Source organism: Neopelma chrysocephalum, unplaced genomic scaffold, assembly GCF_003984885.1.
Source record: "Neopelma chrysocephalum unplaced genomic scaffold, ASM398488v2 Primary Assembly neopelma1_25, whole genome shotgun sequence".
NCBI lineage: Eukaryota > Metazoa > Chordata > Aves > Passeriformes > Pipridae > Neopelma > Neopelma chrysocephalum.
Genome location: NW_020897694.1, coordinates 7,877,758 through 7,899,690, shown reverse-complemented (window position 1 = coordinate 7,899,690; position 21,933 = coordinate 7,877,758). Strand labels below are relative to the sequence as shown.

General features: G+C 38.4%; 1 protein-coding gene across 1 annotated transcript in view; it reads right to left on the bottom strand.

Moving 5' to 3' along the window:
* Positions 1 to 21,618, bottom strand: part of COG3 (component of oligomeric golgi complex 3) — a 31,284-nt gene extending 9,666 nt beyond the window's left edge. Inside the window, exons 1-16 of the mRNA XM_027674337.1 lie at positions 21,451 to 21,618; positions 19,179 to 19,325; positions 18,594 to 18,655; positions 16,743 to 16,908; positions 15,862 to 15,936; positions 15,648 to 15,740; positions 15,223 to 15,348; positions 12,903 to 12,983; positions 12,646 to 12,689; positions 12,316 to 12,442; positions 11,732 to 11,823; positions 9,066 to 9,205; positions 7,686 to 7,846; positions 5,291 to 5,396; positions 3,353 to 3,477; positions 1,639 to 1,728 (exon numbers count right to left, since the gene is read on the bottom strand). Of these exons, the coding sequence (XP_027530138.1) occupies positions 1,639 to 1,728; positions 3,353 to 3,477; positions 5,291 to 5,396; positions 7,686 to 7,846; positions 9,066 to 9,205; positions 11,732 to 11,823; positions 12,316 to 12,442; positions 12,646 to 12,689; positions 12,903 to 12,983; positions 15,223 to 15,348; positions 15,648 to 15,740; positions 15,862 to 15,936; positions 16,743 to 16,908; positions 18,594 to 18,655; positions 19,179 to 19,325; positions 21,451 to 21,618 (1,803 nt within the window). The remainder of the gene's footprint in view (positions 1 to 1,638; positions 1,729 to 3,352; positions 3,478 to 5,290; positions 5,397 to 7,685; positions 7,847 to 9,065; positions 9,206 to 11,731; positions 11,824 to 12,315; positions 12,443 to 12,645; positions 12,690 to 12,902; positions 12,984 to 15,222; positions 15,349 to 15,647; positions 15,741 to 15,861; positions 15,937 to 16,742; positions 16,909 to 18,593; positions 18,656 to 19,178; positions 19,326 to 21,450) is intronic.
* Positions 21,619 to 21,933: the final 315 nt, after the last annotated feature.

The following is a 21,933-nucleotide window of genomic DNA, read 5'->3' as shown; positions in this document are numbered from 1 at the left end:
TTCTTAGAAGAATTAGATTATATAGCCATATTACTAAATGTCCCCATTAAGTACAGGTATCCACTATTTGAAAGATACAAACTTATTCTTCTTAAGAGCCAGGAATTATTTAATGTGATTCATGTAATTTATAGTTGAAAAACATGAGGTTCTAAATTTGTTTTAATCATCATGATGACTAAAAAAAAGACAAACAGTTAATGTTCCTCTAATAACCTTGATTAACTGTGCTATTCTGCAAAGGTCTTACAAGGCATTTTTGTCATGTCATTAAACACAAAGCTTAGTTAATTTCTAAGCAGTACAGCAAAGATAGAAAGAATAAAACAAGGCCAAGTTCACACCACCCAGAGGATGTTTTGCACTGCTTGTTATTTTAGCTAAGTGGTTTATAATGCATGCTGGTTTTAATTTTTGAAGTCCATGGCTCATTGAGGTAAAAGGAGGAGGACTCAAGAAATCAAATTTGCTTTTGCAAGCTGGAAATTTCCTTGATATAATGTTAAATAAAACAGTAAAGAAGAAATCAGATTTAAATATGCAGTTTTAACAAATAAAAATTTCACTAAAAGTAAGTGGTGGAAGGGCTTCTTGAATTGTTTGATTTTGGCTTTTTGTTTTTTTTTTAATTCTTACATCCACGATTTCACCAGATAATGTTAAATTAACGTGCATCAAGAACAAAGTGGTACAGATCCTAGTTCTGGGCCAACCTATCTAAAGTTCATGGCAGGATAAGTTTCATTCTCCATAATACTTTTAAGTTAATGCTGAACACAGTGCTGGAATGGATATTTAACTGCAGAATTCTGAATCAATTGCATAGGCAATAGTTATCTGTTCAAACTAAAGGAAATACAGTTTGAATTTTTTTTAAAGATACTATGTTTAACAGGTATTTTTCAAAGGACACTCAAATACTTCAAAACAGCTCTTCACAACTAAAACTTTTCATTACTAAGTATTTACTGCTTATAAAAATCCAACAATTTTAGCCTACTAAGACTTGTCTTTTTTTTTTTTTTAAATTCACTTCCTGGCTGTTAAGAATTATCAAATTACTACAGTATTTGTATTAAAGGAATTGTGACAGGAAAAACTAAAGTTTACTCCAACTACTTAAACTAACACTTTAAGTTAAAATGACTTGATGAATCTGCATTGAATTCTGAGCAACATAACAGATCAGACCTTGTGATAATACAGCTCTGAGCAGAGAATACTTAGAAAATCTTCCCAGTGAATATAACAGTTAGAAAGATTTTTGAAAATTCAAACAAACAATGGAGGCACAGAACAAGAGTAACAGACAGTGAAAATAAATATAGGGAGCAGAGTCCTCTAGCAGAAAATTTTCTTTAGACATCACTTCATTGGATTCCCATGAGTTAGAGCAGCCTGTAAACATGATTGCTACGACCTGTATTTCCCATTTTCAGATAGGCTTGCATGTGAATCATTATCTTTGCTTGGCAATACATTAACCATAACTAAGAACTAGCAAATCTGTCAGGTCTCTGGGGGCAAAGCAACATGCTTTGACTAAAATTTCAACAGAATTCTGAAAAACTGCTTCATGACTTTAGATATACACAGGGTGGAGGGGAGGGGTTTGGACAACATACCACAGATTCTGACCTTGTTTTTGCTGATGGAATCAGCAGCTCCCAGCAGCGACTGGATGCAGGCAGATAAGGCCTCTTGTGATAATCCCTGAAACACTGCCCTCTGCAGGGAAGAGGAAATCAAACCAACAAAAAAGGTGTTAGCAAAGCTTAGACAGAATTTTAAGAGTTGCAGTTTGAGCACGATGTGCTTACCAGCATATAAACCTTTAGATCAACAAGCTACAAACGTTGTCTGCATGCAGTAAGACAGGATGGCGTGACACAAAAGGTTGCTACAAGTACTCGGGCTGGATACAGGTGCACTCTCGAGCACACCCTGCTTAACCCTCCAGCTCTGAATTGGCACCCGGGGAGTGACATGGTGAGTGACACCTCACGCACTGAGAGCTACCAGCATGAATGATGTTTGCTGGGTAACCTGACCAGACACTTTGTGTGCCAGGGTAACTACCTGTGTTGTGCGTGCAAGTTGTACCTGCAATAGACGCAAGATCATTCGCATGAGTTTAACCTCAAGCAAACTCAAATTACCTCACATTTGCGACAGGTTAGTAAACAAACATGACAGCTGCGATGGCCCAGGTGACACAGAGTAACTCACTAAGCTGCAGCAACTACATCCTATGGCTGAACCAGCTGTAGGAACACAGCTCGCCTCCACCAACACTGCAATGCAGTACATGACAGCCCTGACTGCCCCCAGACTTGCCAGTGCCACTCATTCATGACTTCTCCTATCTACAGGGTGCAGGCAAGGGGTACCAGTTCTGCTAAAGTACCTCATGGGAAAAATAAATGATTCTCTGTGCAGACACACTATAAATGAGCCTTGCAAACAACATAAAACCAACCTCATCTCCAAAGGTCTAGCTGACAACAAAGGCAAATACTCATCTATCTTTAATGAGATTGATATTTTAAGCAATAAAGCATTCAGATTTTCCAGCTTCTTTTTAAGCAATAGCATCTTGGTAGCAGTCTCAAATAACACCCATCAAAGGTATTTTGAAATGCACTCTGTATGTATCTAATAAAGATACAAGACATACAGAAAATTTTCCTCAGAGACTTATCAGCCTTTTATGCTATTAGGTGAGAGACAATAAAACAGATTCTAATGGGCAAGTCTCAAAATATGTGTTAAGTAAACACTGCTTTTGTTTCTGTTAGACATGAAGACTTCTACTGTCTTAAACTATGGAAATGTCTCCTACATTTCGGAACTTGAAAGATGTGCCACAAAAATAATTCAGAACATTTCCAAAATACAGAAGTAGTAGAGTCACCGTTTTTAAGACCAGAAACATCACCCTGTCTGATGTCCTGCAAAGCACAAAGAAATACATTCACCCAGTAATTTCAGCAATAAAATCATTCTCTATAATTGACCCAGAACTTGCTATTCTTTCTTGTCCTACTCACTCCTCAACTTTGGTGTGACCAGTATCTTGAACATCAGACACTGAATTATTTCTATAATAGTAAAAGCAATAGATATTCAAATCAGTGTCATTCTTCTAATTCTACAAGTACAAAACTGTCTTGAAAATGATGACCTACATTTTTCAGTTCTCCTGTTTTACATAAAGATAGCAGCAAAAAGACTAAGAGATAAGAGGCCAGTAATTGTCCATTCCTAATTTATATTAAAAATATTTAGACATGGTGCTATACACACTTCACAACTTCACTTAAAAAAAATAGATAAAGAAATTTTTGCATACATCTATACATCTATACAGTTTGGAGAGACACACTAGAGTCCTTCTGACAGTAGGATACCACATTCCATGCAGATCTGCTGGTGAAATAGTGGTCTGGTGCCTGGGATTAAGGGATTCAGCTGAACCTGTTTAAAAGCAAAATACACACATGAAAAACTTGCTCATCTGTCCTTTCAACCAAAGCAGACTGTAATATCCACTCCACTTATACTGACTATAAGTAGTAATATACTGACTATAATAAGCAGTAATAAGACATTTTATTTTACCCAACCAGGTAACTTTTTTTCCTCCTGAGCAGGTCAGTACTAGATTTCTGATGTGAATAGAGCACATGGCTGTAAAAGACATGAGTTTGCTTTCAGGGGTGGCCCAGCTCAATGCCTTTGAATGAGTTACTTTTACAGGCATGTCTCCAATGACAGGCACTTCCCACTCAGCTGAACAGCTGAAATGATCAAACAATTACTGAAAAAATAGCATAGGAGAAAAAGGGAAAAAATGGTTAGAGATCATAGAATTACAGGAAATGTTCAGGGGAAAAAAAATTCCATTAATTTTACTTCCTTTTTTCTGTTCTGCTGGGGATAATCCTACATTGATTAAACAGCTGCAGAAAATACAGGGTCTAAACATCATGTTAATAACTGCAAAAATAATGGCAAAACCCCAATTTTGTCATGAGGTTGTTGCAAACATAAAGAAGTGTTCCACCTGAATAACTTTCGTAATAATTCTGTATGCTCAAAATGGATTTTCACACCACCTGACAGACAGAAGTCTGTATTATTTTCATTTTGTCCTTAAATCAAGCTGGGAAACAGCTGAGTCAATAGCATCAGAACTCGGATTTCAATTAGCAACCATTAGAAAAAAGTAAAATGTTTAAAGTTTTACCTGATGATGGAAAAAGCACTTGTGAAGTGTTTATGCGATCAGTGTGAAAATTGTCTGAAATAATTCAGCAATATCTTTCCACCTTTTGTAACTATAAATTTATTGTCACATTAATTGGAAAGCCTGTAAGATCTTAGTTGCCAGTTTGAGCTTCCTAGGCTATTTATTAGTCACTTCAACTACTCCTGCAGGCACTGAAATGGGAGAGAGGCACCTTTGAAGGGCAAATAATCCCAATTATCTTAGACATGCATCTTCAAATTACACCTTATAGGTTCCTTTCATTTTCTGAATGCACATGAGATTTACAGGATTTGCAAATTCCATACACCTGGCTTGAAGGAAGATGAACTCCATTCATCTTCCTGTCTTGTGGAGTTCAGCCAGAAACAGCCTTTGCACACCTTCCAAGCCAAAAGCAAGAAAATACCACATAACCAAAAACAATTTGACAAACAACTGATAAAGAGATGACAAAGATGCTGCTGGTAAAAATGATGTTGTACCATTCTGAACAATGGTTAAAAAAAAAGGAGAAATTCTTAATGGATCTTAGACAATAATTTAAAAATCTGTAACACTCAAATGACTGGCATCAAAACCACCATATTTCATGGAATTTGATTCCAGTGAACTGTAATTTACAGACACACGGGCCAAAGAGCACAGCTAAAGCTAAAAGTCAGAAGCATCCTGAAGTACACATCTTGATGGCGGGGCTACTTTGCAATGGAGAATACAAAAGCTCAGTTTCATACAAAGTATAATAGATGCTGTTGGCTGCAAAAGTAGCTGCTTCACATAATGGATTGCACTGAAAGCACAAAGAAATGCCACCAAAAGAACAAGATTAAGCTGTTTCTCATTAAAAATACAAAGCTAACAACTTTGAGACAAGTTTACCTCTCAAAATCTCTTATGAATTTCTCTAGGAAAATAACCCTTTAAGATACATGCAGGTTTCTCACAAATGGTTCAGGTTAATGCTCACTCCCCACGAGCTTTATGCATTAATCTGACAATATAAGATGTATTTCATACCAGATTTAACTAAGCTGCAGGTCTTCGGATCTTCTAGCTGAACATCTGAAAACGAAGCTTCAGATGGCAGCTTCTTCTGTTCCTCTTTTAAACTCTGTGCTATTTGCTGCAAAGAAAGATACATAATAACATTATAATATTTTTTTCTACTTTATTCAAGCAGCCTTACACTGCTTTGGTTAAAACAGAGAAAAGTGTACTAAATTGCAAAAGGAGCCAGCTACACTCAGCTCCCAGTGTTTCAAAGACATTTAGAAGAAATAGACAGATGTTTCCAAAACAGTGGCAGAAACCTTGAAATGTCAATTAAGATTCACAAATACTACACAGATCTGTGTAAAGCACTGTTCCTTCCATTTTTCCTTTTTTTTTTTTTACTGATCTCTAAATAATAATAACCTATGAAGCTACCTAGAAAGAGAAGCTCAAATTAGGGGAACTCAATTCAACACTCACTTGGATTTTATACTGATAATTTTTGTGATGGCTTTATTCCCATAAATGATGTGCAGATGGCCTGAAAGTACTCTCTAGCTTATTCCCTGCAGGAGTTCAGCCAAAAGTTTTCCTCTAACATCACTCAACATTTCCACACTTCAATATTTTTCACTACTTGGTCTGCTTCAAAGCAACAAGAGGCAGCAAGAATGGGCAAAGAACTGCATTAATATTTGAGTAGAATAGCACAAGAAATATTTCTGCCTTGTGCTTTTAACATTTTAATAATTAATTTACTAAGACAGAAGGTCTCTCTGAATAGCAAGGTTTTGAGGTTTAAAAGCAATCAAGTAGCAAAATGAATCTCAAACCAGGCAAAAACTGGAGTCTTATGAGGACATATGAAGAGCAGCATAATTTCTCAATTTGGAATGAACTTTCTAACTGAAGGGCCATAGGACCCGTGTTAGAAAATAAGGCCCCATATAGACCAAGTAGTTGCATTACTTGCCTAGAGAAATTATAGCTAACATGAAGAAGGTCTCACAATCATTTTTTAATCCAATTCTATACACACAATTTTAGCAACACAATAAATAAATAATAAAAGATCCTAAACCAACCAAACAAACCTGTACTCCTAACAGTTATACTGGTAAATCTTCTGATCACTAGTTGTTCTGAATGGAGGGATCCCATTTAGTGACATTTTGTGTGGTGGGCTTCTCAGTTCCTCTGTCTTCAAATGCTTATTAGTCCTTAAACTTTCAGTACAAAAGAGCATGCACTCAACAAACTCACTAGCTTTAGGGTTTGTAAATGCTTTCCTAAAACGCCATGCATGTCCCTTGTAATCACCAAAGCATAAACTGTACCATAATAAAAGCTTTAGACATGTATAAAGACAATGTCATAGCAATGTTAAGTTCACTGCTAAGAAGTTTCTCAATATGTTTTGTCTGTTTGCTCAAGAACTGAGCACAGTAAGGTACAACATTCATTTCTTTCAGCACACAGCAAAACATATATACATACACAGCTGTAAAGCTTCTGTGTTTAGATAAGTAATGCTCTGATTCTGAAGTCAAACAATAGCTTCTCTACCAACTGGTCAGCTAGAAATAAGTCCTACAATTTTCTAAGTACCACCACCTATTCTGGTAGCTAGATAGAAAGCAGAATAGAGCAATAAATTCTGGATCTTGCCAGTCCACATTGGAATTGCCGTTCTCAGTCAACTCAATCCTTTGACAGCTCGGGCCTCTCATTATAAAGTGAAGGGCAACTGTTACCTGAGGGGGGAATTTTTACTATGCTTTACTGCTTCCATGCAATGCTATACTTCAGTTGCATATCGAATGCATTTGCTCCAGTCAAAAACTAATTTCAACTTTCTCACTGGCCACTTTTTTATTTCTGTGAGTTAGTTCATTTTGAAATCTTTCATCAATATAGTATTAACTTTTTAAAGTAAGAATAATTAGTTTGATCCATTTCAACAGGAACATTGACTCAAAGCTCTTGGAATGACTACAAAAATGGTTCATACTGATAAGAACCTGAAAAAGACTACTGGAAATTGTTGCTGACATCTTAAATTATCTGAAGTTGCAAGCAAGTCTCCCCTTACACTGCCTGAACAAGCGTGCACACATGCCTACCAAACACTAGCAGACCAGTACTTCTGAAAACAAACTTGTAGTTGTGACTGTCTAAAGCTACTCTTCAACTCCAGCTCAACTAGAAAATACATTTGTCATACCTACTAGTTATTAACGTAAATAAAAAAAATTTAGAGTCATAATTTAATCAGCAGGTGCCAATTTGATAATGCCAGTAATACTAAATACAACTAGGAACTGGAAAACCCTGGCTGCAAAGCACTGCACTGCAGAATTGTGTACACTGCGTATAAAAAGAAAACCAATCAAGGACAATAAAAAAGCTGATGCTATACCTCCATCATTTCCAACTTGTCAGGATAAGCGAGATCGCCCGGAGCAGGCTTGTAGCCTATGATATCAGTCTGAATGTAAATATGTGTCCTATAGACAAGACGCTCTTGTACATCTTCTAACATCTGCTTGACACCAGCTGCAAATGCACCCAGTTGTTCAGCTGACAAAGGTAAAGAAAGGCACAAATTCGTTAATTACAAAACCAGCTAACAGAAACAAAAGTTTGAAGTATCACATATAGAACTGTCAAAAACCTGCTTGCTGCAGATGATGTCAGACTATTTTTGGAACAGCAGCATGCAGACAAATTTGTGACAAACAAGGAATTACTGAACTTCATGATTCCTTTAGCTGCCCAAATTTTCATTAGACTGTGAAAATTCAACCTCACGCTGATTACATCAGAGGCCTTGTCAGAATTAACCATTCTAATTATGTGAGACGTGGGTATATTAACTAGCATTTCGGTAAGAAACACAAAGCAAGGTGGCTTTGGTTCTATCACAGCCAATGCCTGTGGTGTGACTATTGGGAGTTGATAACTCTTCTACCTACCAGAACAGATAATTCAAAGCAGCTCACATACAACTTAAGAATTATTGAAGAAGCTCAAATTTAAGTAGTATGAAGACAGTTCTTAAGATTAGCCAAAAGATTATGTCAGCAAGTTCTTCCTCATTCCCAACAGTGTTACAATTATACTTTCAGGAAAGTAAGCAGTTCTTCATGATTATTGGCACAGCTTCAGCAACACTGTGTGATATATCAGTATGATTTCTGTTTATTGCCAGGTGCAAATTTAAGACTGTGAAAGGATTCCATTATGCACCGGTCATATTAATACCAGGTAGGGTCACTCCTATGAGACTTTAAGCTCTGAACACGTACACAGCTCCAAAATCTACACCAGCTACTTAACTCCTCTGCTGAAGTTACAATTTCTAGTCTGGGAAACATGACATAAAGGAAAATTTAAAAACAAATCAGTTTGCGTTCCTTTGTTTTATCATCATTATGCAGAAAGCTCTACAGGGATGATGCACTAGCAGGGCCAAGCGAAGCAATTCATTAATTTGAAAAGTTAATTTAAATCAATTCTGCATATGCACTGGGTGGATGCTTCCTTGCATTTGTACAATCTAGAGAAAATAGGACTAACATCAGTATAATAATTTAAATGATGCTATATGCAGACCCCCTAAATACAGACTTTATTATAAATGAAAAAATATAATTCATTTCATATAAACATGTCAAAGATGAGGTGATGTTAAGATACACCAGAAAAAAAAATCTAGGAATTTTTTTGCCAATGCAATTAAGTAATTTTATCAGTTAAGAAGACACTTAAAAACAATCAGCTTCCATCTGTGAGTTACCATTGTTCTGTACATGATCTTCAAGCATCTCATTTTTGAGAATCCCGCAAAGTTCAGAAAGCGTCTCTAAGTGAATGACATGGATGATCATTGGCCTCAGGACATCATACAATGAAAGACACAACTTTTCCAAGAGTTCACTATGAAGTAAAAATAAAACAATACAAAATACTTTCAGGATCCCACAATACCAAAACAAAATTTTATCACAAGCATGGACTATTTTGTGGCAAAGATTTTTGAAAGGAGGGTGAGAAAACAAAGCAACACAGTGCCATAGAAGATTTTAGAAAGGACTGTTTAAAACATGAACCCATTATTTTCTACAGTCTTTTAAAAAACATAGGATAACAACTGCTTAAAAATGGATGTACATATTTTAATTAATTTTAAAATAAAATTAAAAAAACGAATAGACAAACAAAACCCCATACACACCAACCAACAATTCAACCTGGAAGGGAAGATACTGCAAACTGGTTTACTTGGTTTCTGTGTGAAGAAATGCTCCTGCTGAGCTCAGAATCCTAATCCCAATTTCCCCTTGAGAAAAGGTTCATCTGATTCCAAGCATTCAATAGTTTATTAGAATCAGGAGGACATGAAAAGGGACACAGGAGAAGAGCTTGGTAATATTTTCTGTAACAACTACCAACACTGAAGAGCACACTTTCAATCTAACTGAAGTTACGATATCAATGCAATATGAAACACCAGAAATCCCACTTCAATTTATTTTTTTCTTTCATGTCCAAAGTGATGCATATCTTGGTTAAAAAACGAGTAGCACTCACTGTAGACATTTTTGCTATTCTCAATGCTCCCTTCACTAATCACAGATTAAGCAATAATGCAATTGCCAGTAGCTGAAAATTCAAGTAAATCCACAGTTAGATTTGCAAATATAAACACCAAGAGCATTTAAATATTTACAGTGTGATAAAGATGTTGAGTTTATTGAATTTTTTTTTTTAATTCACAAGGAGTGTCTGTCAAGAGGACAAGGACACTTCTGTTCCTCTCATAGAGGGAACAAAAACGCTCACAAAAGAATACTCACAGAAGAAACATTTTGAATGTCTCTTCATTTGCATCCCATAGCATTACAAGCAACTTGGTAAAACAGTAACTCTCCACGTTAAAAGCAGAAACAAAGGAGAAAGTTTCACCAGCCTTATTATTAAATACAACACTCAATCTCAGATCTCTAGTCTTGGCTAGATTTTTGGTAAACTCTTTTATCTGTACATAGACACCTGGCTGTTATGTCTTCAGAGCACCTCAAAACTTCTGAAAAAAACAAGGAGGCTATTTGTTATGCTAAGAGAAACCTAATTAAGTAGTTACTATTTGAAATGTTTTTCTTAAAGTACTTTATTTAGATATAGGCAAAAAAGGGAAAGCAAGTTCTTAGGAAATGAGGTAACTACTTTCCACCAAGATTCAAAAATAATCAGAATTCTGTTCTCGTACTTGATGTGAATAGCACTAGTGATGAAATTTCTGTCTAAATATTTTACACTAATTTGAATTAGGGATATTTACTCCAGGATTTGGATTGAAAGAGCTAAACTCCTAAGCCAATTTAGTTAGGTCAACTCAAATTCTGAGCACGTCCCACATGAGACCAATTTCTCAGGAAAGACTGGTACTACTCTGGCATTGTGGCTTATCTCTAGTGAGGCTTTATGTGGTTTGGTTTACCTTTAGAGGATGGGTAGGGTAATGGGAAATATTTTTTCCAGGTTACACACTTATTCAACTAAAACTGCACTCAATTTAAGACATTATAACACTCAAAACCAGTGTCTTGGTTATATTAATAGAAATACATTATTTATTAAATTCACAGTAAGGGAACATGACGAACACAAATTTCAAAATTAAGTATCCTTATTAAAAAATACCAGCAAATTGCAGAAGGGGTGTAATCTATTCAATTGCTCTAATGTTGCAGGTGTGTTATAAAAAAAACTTACAATACTTTTATAATGCAATTACTACGCGTAGCAACAACCTATCCCTCTTCTAGATCTAGGCAGAGCAGACACAGGTACTGCTCTAGTCAGGCATTCACTACCCAGCCTTCAATTCAGCCCATACACAGGCAACATGCAAATACTCTCTGACAGTAAGGGCAGCTCACTAACTAAATCCCTGATGAAAAATAGCTGGAGTTCATCAGTTTAAATTTTACACTGAAGCAAATAAAAAGCACTTCTGCAACTGGCTGTGCAAACCATTGGCATAGAGGATGTACAAAAACAGCTGAGAGCTGTAGCACTGTTAACTTCTATAGCTATTTTCAAAGTAGCTGAGTATCTTTATCTCTTTCAGACCATCTACAGAGCACTTGCCCAGATTATTTATGGAGAGTGCAAACTATCAGCTTTGCTTGAGGAAAAAGGAAACAAACTTCTGATGTGTAAAGTGAATTAAATTGAGTTTTTTCCTTGCTGGTTCTTACCAAACCACTTCAACACAGCCCTATCTGCCATATAATATTCTCTGCTATATTCACAGGTTTCACAGAATACTCTGAGTTGGAAGGGATCTACAAGGATCATCAAGTCCAGCTCTTAAGTGAATGGCCCATACAAGGATCAATCACAGCATTCTAAATAAATACAACATGCAGCAAAACAAAACCAGCATGTACCACCTACTCCAGTTTTGGTGTTGGTTTTGTGAAGAACTCATTGTAAAGCTGGTGTTCATCCTGGCATACATGGACCATAAAGGCACAACCACTTCGTACCTGTATTCACAGAAATACCAATACCTGATTATTAAATTATTTTTCTTGCATCAGTATTACAAGAGATATTACATGTATTATAACTATATATCATATATTGTTATTATTATTATAACTATGATTAAATTGAAGCTTTGTAAAATTCAAAATTAATGAGATGAACTCTAAAACTATGGACTGAAAAGATGTTACTAGACAAATAAAAGCTCATTGTACAACTTCTGTCCCTTTTTTGTTTCTGAAATTTAAGTACCCTCATTTTATGCCTTTTTTTAATCCTCCCCCCTTTGTGAGGTTTGTAACAGGATGGAGTTTGTACAGAAACAAAACATGTATTGTTTGAAAGTATTAGTAAAATTTTAATGATTCAAACCCACAGACAACAGCAGCAATTTTGCATGTAAATGACTGAATTAAATAAGTACATTTTACTTGGGGTAGAGGCGATTAAAATATAACAAAAACCACATAACACAAGACTACTTTACCTACCAGAGCACAATGATCTCTATTGTTCTGACTGGTTAGTTCTGTAACAGTGCTAGCGATACTTGGACCAAGCAAGAGCTCCCTCTGGTCAAGGTAACATTGATGGATTTCATTGAGAACTTGTTGATACCTGTCCAAGAAATTAGAACAGTAGCTGCATCCTGAAGATCATTTTCTGGTACACATAAAATGCATTCTAATACCATCTTTGAAGTCTACGTAATTTTGATTTTTAAAACTTTCTTTTAAATGAATATTGTGTTAAACAGTACTTAAAAGTAAATATTTTCAAAACTTAAAATTGTTGAAGACAAATTATGTAGACATACTCACTCTGGCATTTTTTCCGATCTTTGCTCTACTTGTTCAATTAGAGTCTACTCAAAAAAAAAAAAGGAAAAAGTATTATTAATAAGTACATTATTTTTCTGTAATAATTGGAGAACTGCTTGCAGTATTTTTCCATGGACAAATTATACAATCTTTGGATATTCACATTCACACAATATGCAATCCTAGCATTCACACTAATAAATTTTAACTCCATTTTCATAAGTTTCTTTTCAAAAGTTAGTTACCAGCCTACTTACTCTGACTTTAGGAGCAGCTGCTCTGAATTTTACATAAAATAGCGTGAAGGCATTGTCAGAATTTGGCACAGCTGAAGGATCCTGAAAGAAGAAATGAGTAATTGGTTAGACAGCAAACTACTATATTTGGCTTCTAGTATATAATGGCCAAGATAATTAGGCTCTAAAACAGGGTCTTGGTTCTTTATGCTTATACTGCCAGTGGAACAGCTCTTTGCCACCTCCCACCAAGAAAGGCATGCTGGCTTCAGAACTCAAAGTCAGATGGAAGAACAAAACCCAAAACAAACGTTTCAACCAATAGCCTCTACAGCAAAAGTAACATTTTCACTAATTATGACATTCTCCATTAGAGACAACAATTATCTCTGGACCTGCCACAGCAGCACTAATTGTTGGTCCTTAATCTGTAGTACTACAGTGGAACAGAATTTCCCTTTTACCTGCCAGTCCCAAGGCAGAGAAGCTAAGTTTCAGTTGCATTCAAGCTCCAACTAGAATATCAAGTGCTGAGGCAGCTCCCTGCAGGTCCCCAGCCCAGCTGGGCACAGCTTGAACTTAGACAAATTCTAGCACTAATGGAGCAGAGCAGAGACCCAATTTAGCCACTAAAGAAGAAGTGTTCTTCCCCTAATCCCTACTGATGACATAGAAAAAAGCAAACGGCTGCCTTTTGAAACATGGTGGGGACAGAAAAATGCTTCCACCTTTCCCACCTCCTACTGTCATCCCTGCGAGCAACCTGAGCACCCATTTACAAACACAGACCAAAATCCCCAAATGCTCACGTGTGAGTAACAACAAAGAACATCCAGATCTCATCAGTCCCTTTCCAGTCCTGACAAGGCCTCTTGTTTTGTTGCAATAGGAAATCTCAACTAAAAAACAGTTTCAGTACTGCTCTTCTAGCAGAAGTAGAGACTAGATGTTTCAGAGAAATATGCAGAACATCCACAAAATCTCTATCTATGTGGGAAGAAAGAGGTGATGTGACTCCCACAAGAGATATCCTTCCTGACTTAAAACTCCTAAGCGGCAATTCAAATCCAGAAATCCAGTTACACACTTCTTTCTGTAAACATGCTTCTTATCAGAGATGTTCAATTCTCTTTAAATTCAGCTCAGTCGCAGCAATCCATTGGCATCAAACCAAGCTGTGATACCTTTTTTTTATAATAAAACCTAGTTTTGTACCAAACATGAAAGATGTTTAATGCTAGTTAACAAAGATCTTCACTCCAGGAGTATTCTTTCGCAAGTTTGCATAAACACTGTCTAAAATCCCCTTCTTCTAGGTCTGTCAGTTCTCAATTCTAGCAACTTTCAATTTCACTGGTTATCCCTCAGGACACCAAGTTTGCCTGCAATAGGACTGAGCACAAGGCACACGACAATTATTTGAAGAATCGAAGTGGGTAGAAAGAGACACTCCTCTCTCCTTTCTCCTCTGCCAAAATATTGTAGTACACGACTACCAACACTTTAATGAGACCAAAAAACCTCCCAACTCACCTTTATGCCTAAATCTCACTGGAGTGAGTGAGAAAAAATACCTAACTTTTCCCTAGAACACTCTAGTATCACTGTCAACATTTTAAAGCAAAACAAAAGACGCTGGCAAAACTAGTAGGAACCCGTCACAGTTGTTCTCTGCAGCTACACAAATCACTGCAGAAAAAAAGAAATATTTAGATAACCAAGACCACCCAAAAAAATTACTGGAATATAATACTGAAACGGTCATGGCACAAACTCAGAGTTGTGCTTTAACAATTCTCATCCTACAGCACCCAGCTCCTGTATACTTTCTCCAAGTATTCCCTGCAACCTCTCTCTGTCTCCAAAGCAATTCATCTCCAAAACACACCCCCACAGTCCCCTATTTCTCTTGTGCACCCTCCCCATTTGGCAACACAGGCAGCAACGTGCACTTCAGCTGATTCAGAGCTACAGTGAACAAGCTGGTCCAGGAAAGCAAACTGTCTGGCCAGCTGGCTGCTGCTGCTCTAACACAGCCATTTATCCATCCCTGGCCCTCACTAAGGTTACTGCTCACCTACCTCAATTCAGCTACTTCACCTTCAAATTCCATGATCTTTTAATTATTACTATTTTGAAATCTTTTGGATCACTAGGTCTCGGTTATTTTTGGCTGAAAATTGGACAACCTACACAAACACTGTAGCACTGACCTATTTTCACAAAAACCTGCTGACACCTTCCACCCCCAAAAAAATTTTTTAAAAGAGAAGAAAACTGTATAGTGTTACAATACACATTTCAGTACAGCTCAAGTTACCACTTCCTGATTCATTCTTACCCTTTTCATTAACTGGCTTGTGAGGTTCTGTAGTGTATTCACAGTGTATGTCTTGATAAGGTGCATAGCTTTAGAAAGGCATTGTTTAAACTTGTTCAAATATACAGGATAGTCTTTAAAATTTGGCTGAAAGAAATAAATAAAACAGTTTTAAATAGAAACAGTAAGAGACAAAAATTTATCAAAACTCCATATACTCTTATAACTAGCTAGAAATGCTAGATTGTACCAACTAAAAGCAATATTTTATAAAAATTAAACAGGATAATAAGCATATTAGGTAAAAATTTCCTAAGTTTATAAATCATCATATTTGACTTCCTAGGGTATTTGGCAAAGAGAACTTTTTATAGGAAAAAAACCACAAAAATAGTATGAACACACAGTTTTGAAGATTTAGCTGAAACTAGTAGAGAATTACTTACATGTGATGAAATATATGCAATACAATCATCAAGCTTAGCCAGCATGGGAATGAATCCTTCACTGTTCACGGACAGCGTAGGGGAATTCAATTTCTGTGGAAAACAAGACAAAGTGTCATTGTAATGAATCCAAGTACCTTATTGTTAGAGACAAAGTTCAAAAGATCAGTACACTTTCATTTTCTGAGATGATTAACAGTAAAATATTACTTACAGTGTTTATGTTTTCCAGCTCATTAAAGTAAGAAAGTTTCTGCTGTATGTTTTCAGCCAGGTCAACAAGTTCCGACTATTAAAAAACAATAAATAAAAGAATATCAGCATCCTAGCAAGTAGCTTAAATATATATTTTTATATATGTAAAAATATACATATAAAATTATTCAACCTCCCTTTCAGCTCTCAGCACACACCACTGTTAAATAGTCCAAGATAACTTGCAACTAATTAAGTACAACAAAAGATGCAGAATACAGCAGTGCTCTCTTGCTCTCTCTTACCAGAGAACAACACATTACTCTCAGTAGTGTATTTAAAAAAATATATTCTACAGGTTTGTCAGTATTCCACAGGCACTATTGCATACAAGGACCAATGCTGCCATCAGTATTAAGGAGAATAGTAGAAATCCTGCATTTCAGGATTGGAGTCTTAAAAAAAGTTCTCCCTTATCCAGTCTTACTAAAAACACACATTCATTATATCACTGTTGGAGCAGTTCACGAGGAGAAAGAAAGTACTTGGGATATAAGCTCGCAACTTTAAAAGATCTTTCTCCTTGTGATAACCATCTCAAAATACTTCTGTAAGTGATATGAATTGTTAATCTCAATACAGTTTGCACTTGTCGGGCATCAGTTAAAAAAGCTGCCCTCAGCTAGCTATCTTTTTTGATTAAAGCATATATTGACACATACTGAACATTCTACTGCAGAGCTTGACACCCTAGCTACAGGTGAAGCACACACAAAAAATGAGGTCCGAAGCAAATGGAAGGATTGTAACCACAGCTCAGAAGATTTCTCAGCCTGAGAAAAAGAAACTTTTGTTTAAGATGTCTTTTAAGTTCTCAGTAATCCTCCCATCAAAGATTACCTGCTCTTTCAAAAGCTGTTCACAGGCCTCATGCAGTGTTCCTGTCTTTGTGGACACAAAAAGATACTGTTTTTGCAGTGACTCCAGGTGCTGAAGGGCACTATTCACATCATCCAAGATAGCATCACACTGCTCCTGAAAGCCAGACAAGTAATCCCTCATCTGTCTAGAAAAAGAGAATCAATAGATAACAGAAGTAAAATTTCCCTTTCTGTATTTGCAAATGCAGCTGCCTGCAGGGACACTGCCACCACCTTTCCCTCTCTAGGAATAAAAGATCACTTGCATCAAACAAGAGTGCACAATAAGCAGACGCTTCATGAACCGCAGAAATAACAGAGCTAAAGGGTTTGGAATAGCCACTGCAGTAACTTCATTTCCCCAACACTCCTTACAGCAAGCCTACCTAGAAAGCAGCAGCTTGCACCACAGCAATGTGAATACTGTCTAAGTGGACAGCACAAACACAGTTTTTTGCACAGTAATGCAAGCTACTGTTAGCAGCCAAATTCTACCTGCCTTACTTCCAACAGGGGTGTTAATTTGGGTCTCTTCTACACAATTTTCAGTTTTCATTTAGAAATTACTTTTTCTCTCTTAAAGTAGCTGAAATTATCCAAAGGATTCAAATCTTACTGTGAGGATTGAAAGAGGCTTAGATGAAACAGATCTGGTACCTAATGTCACCAAATTTGTCTAAGGCTCAATGCAGACAAAAATTCTAGACGATCACTAAATATCATGTCAAGCATTCAGCTTAACTAAAACATCATTTAAAGTGAGTTACTCCTGGATGTCAGCTAAAATTCTGACCTCTACGTTACCACATACAAAACAGCAAGTAAAACAATTCTCTGTATCCATGTATCCTTTTACTACATATCCCTTTAGCGTACAACAGGCAAAGAACTTGCTTTCCTCCTGCCCCCCTGGCCTCCTGCAGTTACATGCTGACCATCCTACAAACCATTGTGCATCCGTGGCAAACCTACGCGCTCATGTGCCCTACTAAGTATGTGTCAACTGACAAAGTGCAAGGCTGCTACTCTTTTTAGGTTCTTCATGATCTAATCATGGGCTTAGTATACACCTAACCATCTGCTTTTAAGAAAAGTCATGTGTCCTCAAATGTCAGAGCAAAAGAAGAAACAGCCCAAAGAAATCAGAGAAAATCAGAAGAGGAAATAAAGGAGCACCTCTTTGCAGCCAAGGGCAAGTTTGTAAAGTCTCAAAACACAAGCCAGTTTCCAAAAAAGCCATCAGCAGATGTAGCTAAGCCATTCAGCTGTACTTCAGACTCTCAAGGAGTAAATGTCAAAGTCAGTGGGAAGGGGTTCTTCTGAGCCTGATGGGAAAGTCAGTTAGGCAAAAACAGATGAGAATGACAAGCCTCCAATCTGGAGTTGAGCAAAGTGTCAAGGAATGCAGGGAATGCAGATACAGGATCACAGCCATAGTTACCATGAGACAAATGGTGAGAACAAAAATGACTACCAGCCACATCTGCTTACACAGTCTCACCCTCAGAGGATACCATTCCAATGGCAGCAGCAGTTGAAAAAGCACAAGGAAACTCTTAGACTGCGTTTGTCTACAGCCCTGTCTATAAACCAAAACTAATTTCCATCTGTCTTAATACACTGGGCAGTTCAGAAGGAAATCTGCATCTCCTTTAACTACTCTGCCTTAGGGGCAATGGCCTTCAGGATGGGAGTGAGGCACACTGCCTTGGAAAGCTTCAGCCGCTCCAACACATTCCCCCATTCCCCAGCAGCTGAACCTGATAGACAAGATGAAGTCCTTCAGGGTTTGAACGGCTTATAGTGAAAGAAACTGAGGAAGAACACGTACCTATACTTGGCACCATCATCTTGATCCATCTGAGTTTGCACCTGAGCAAACCAGGAGAAGAACTAGAAGAGATTTCATGGTGTGAACAATATAGGTATCACATGCAATCAATTAAAAAAAAATCCAATCTATGATCTATGAAATGAAGATCTTTTGTTAAAAACAGAGCTGTTGCAGAACTCAATTATTAATAAAGGAAACAAATTCCTCACTGTAGGTCCCTTCTAACTGAAACATTCTATTCTATTCTTTCACTAAATTAAAATGGGAAAGACTGAATTTCATCTGGTTTTATTTGCACACACTAGAAAGTAGGGAGGGGGCAGGACATTCTTCTACATTAAGAGCAACACCACCTTACTGAAGGGGTGCCTTACTCTCACATAGGACTCCACTCCAAACGGGAAAAGTATCTGTCACTTAAGAGTTGAGACTTCAGCAATTTTTTCCTCCCACGTTCCCCCTTATGTTCTTGAAAACAGCCCTAAAATTTAGCAAACCCACCAAAAGCTAGGTGAGAGACACAGAAACTAACATAATTCTCTGACGATTACAGCATCTTGGAGGTTATTCAGCATCACTTACCTGCTGTGCTGTTTCAATTCTTTCATCCTCCATCCCCAGTGCTGCAAATCCTTTCAAAAGGACATCCTCTGTGGATTCTGGCACCGCAGCTGACAGCATAACAGGTAGTGACTGGGACGTCAGGCTGCACAAATCCTCAATTGGAAGCTGCTCACAAAGCCCCAAAAGCTTTAGTTAGAGAACTTACAGAGAATTAGTATATGCAGCTCAACTACAACACAATCCAAAGCAACAAGATGAGAAAATTACAGGCATTGACTTTTGAAGAAACAAATGCAATGGACATTTATCTATCAATATGATTATCACAGAATCAGTAAGGCTAGAAAAGATCTCTAAGATCATCAAGTCCAACCATTACACCAACAACTACACTACCTATTCATTCAGAAACACCTAACAATTTTAAGTTAAAGTCAGAAAACACTGTACAGCATTTTATGTAAGTATATGTTTGTGTAAGAACAGAAACAGAAGGTACATGTATCTGACATTGATAAGCTACACTTTATTTTCCAGTATAATTGGTTTTAACCCAGAGAGATGCACTAGAAAAGCATCTGAGAGCATAAGAACTCAGAACTGACACAGAAGCAAAAAAAAACCCCACCAAACCTATTGTCCATGGTACCTGTCAACACCATTGCACAAGAATTGTCAGGTTTTTGCTCAAGAAAAACTCAAGACTTAACACTGCCAGAATTCATTCAGAAGACAAGGACTAGCTCTGCTGAATGGGAATTATTTTTTAGCCACAATTATTTTGTTTAGATGAGAGAAATATGGAAAAAACGTAACTTGAGATTAATTGTATTTAATGATGACCAGAGACTATTGAAAGAAATTCAGGAAGACAAATATTGTTATATACACTTACTTAATGTAATAGACTCTTTAAATAACATGATGAGCTGGATGTTTTCAATTGCTGAGAACATCAGTAATGTAAAACCAGAAAACACTACTTAAAATACAAATTGGTATCCCTCTAAAAAACTACTTGCTTAGTAAAATATTCACTGCCTGGCAATATTTGCCCAACAAAGAAAGAACAATCAGGATTTCAACTATTTGAGAAATGACGGATTGCTGTATGTTGTTCAACTTCCGTACACCTCTCTTCCCTGCTTCCTAAAACAGGCAGGACCCTAGCAGTGGAGCCAGGGTTTCTCTCATGTCTACTACTGAGAAACAGACAAGTCCATCAGACCCTGATTTTCCAGAACAGTTGAGATGCCACTGTCCCAGTCCACTGAAGAACTCAATGTCTTGGCATCGCCATTGTCCTGACTGGCAAATACGGTACCTGCCCTGTTGCAAAGCTGCTTTAGATCCTTAAGAACATCCTATGACAGCAGCATATCCTGCTACAATCATTTTGGATGCCTGCCAATATTTACTTTTTGCATACATTTACATAAGAAAAGAAACCAGGAAGAATGAAATGAAACAGCTGCATTTCTGGATGGAATTGCTTTACACTCCCCCTTTTCTATTTTGAGCTTTCTGACACTTGCCGAGAGCCAACTTTCTTGATTTTATGGCACCGCATCTTGTGCTATGATCCTGCTCACATCATAACGATGTATCAAATGTATCAAATACAAAGCCTCTCATGAAAAGTCAGCTAAGGAATGCAAACATTCTGTTCCACTTCCCTTTGAGACAAGGGAGTATTCACAAATAATCACTTTGTCAGAGTTCAGTATTCTATAACTGAGCGGGAGACCGTGTCCTCTATGGTGTTGACAAATTATTACGCTTTTTACCATTATTCCTGGCTTTACACCCTCGTTGGATCATCTGCAAGTCGTACCAGGAAATAACACTGGCGTCAGCAGCTATGTATTAATGAGGATCAAACTAAGAGGACCAAAACAACGTAGCTCCACGACTAAAGTTCTCAATTTCAAGAGGACAAACTTCGATGAAGTGAGGGAAGCAGCGAGGGCTGGCTCAGGGATGCTCAGGGGAAAGCTGCCACCGCTGCCTACAAACCCTGCGAGGCAGGGCGGGCAGTAGGCATGAAGCGCCTCGGGAAGGCAGCAGGAAGAGCAAGCCCTCCCGAGGAAGGGAGGGAGGGAGGAAGCCATTGCAATTACCGGGACAATCCAGAACGCAAAGCGCTGCTGAACCCCGGGAAGCGGCGGCCCTGCAGGCCCAGCCGGTCGGGCCGGGCAGGGCCGTCACCGCCGCCCGCCTGGCGACGTGGCACCGCGGCCGCTCCCGCCCTCCCGCCATCCCCCCGGGCCGGCCGGCGCCGCCGCCTCACCTCAGGCGGCACCGGCAGGTTCTCGGCCGCCGCCTTCAGCTCCAGCACCGAGTCGGTCTGGCGGTCGCTGAGCGGCGCGGTGGGCTGCGGGCGGCGGTCCCACAGGCTGAGGCGGTCCCGCACGTCCCTGCTCGCGGGCGGCGGCTCCGCGGGCGGCGGCTCCAACATGCTGCTGCTGCTGCCGCTACCGCTGCCGCTGGCGGCGGGGCCGGGACGGGCCGGGAGCGGGACGGAACGCCGGGAGCGGGGCGGCGCTTCCGGGGAAGGCGCGGCGTCGCGCAGCAGTTGCGTCATTAGCGGGGGAAGAAGTGCGTCCCGGCCGGGATGGCGCCCCCTGGCGGCGGGGATGACGGTGGGCGGCTGCGGCATCACCAGGCGCCCGGGTCGATCCGCAGGATCATAGGATCACAAAAAATGTTGGAAAAGCCCTCTGAGATCATCGAGTCCAACTTATGGCCGAATACCACCGTGTCAACCAGACCA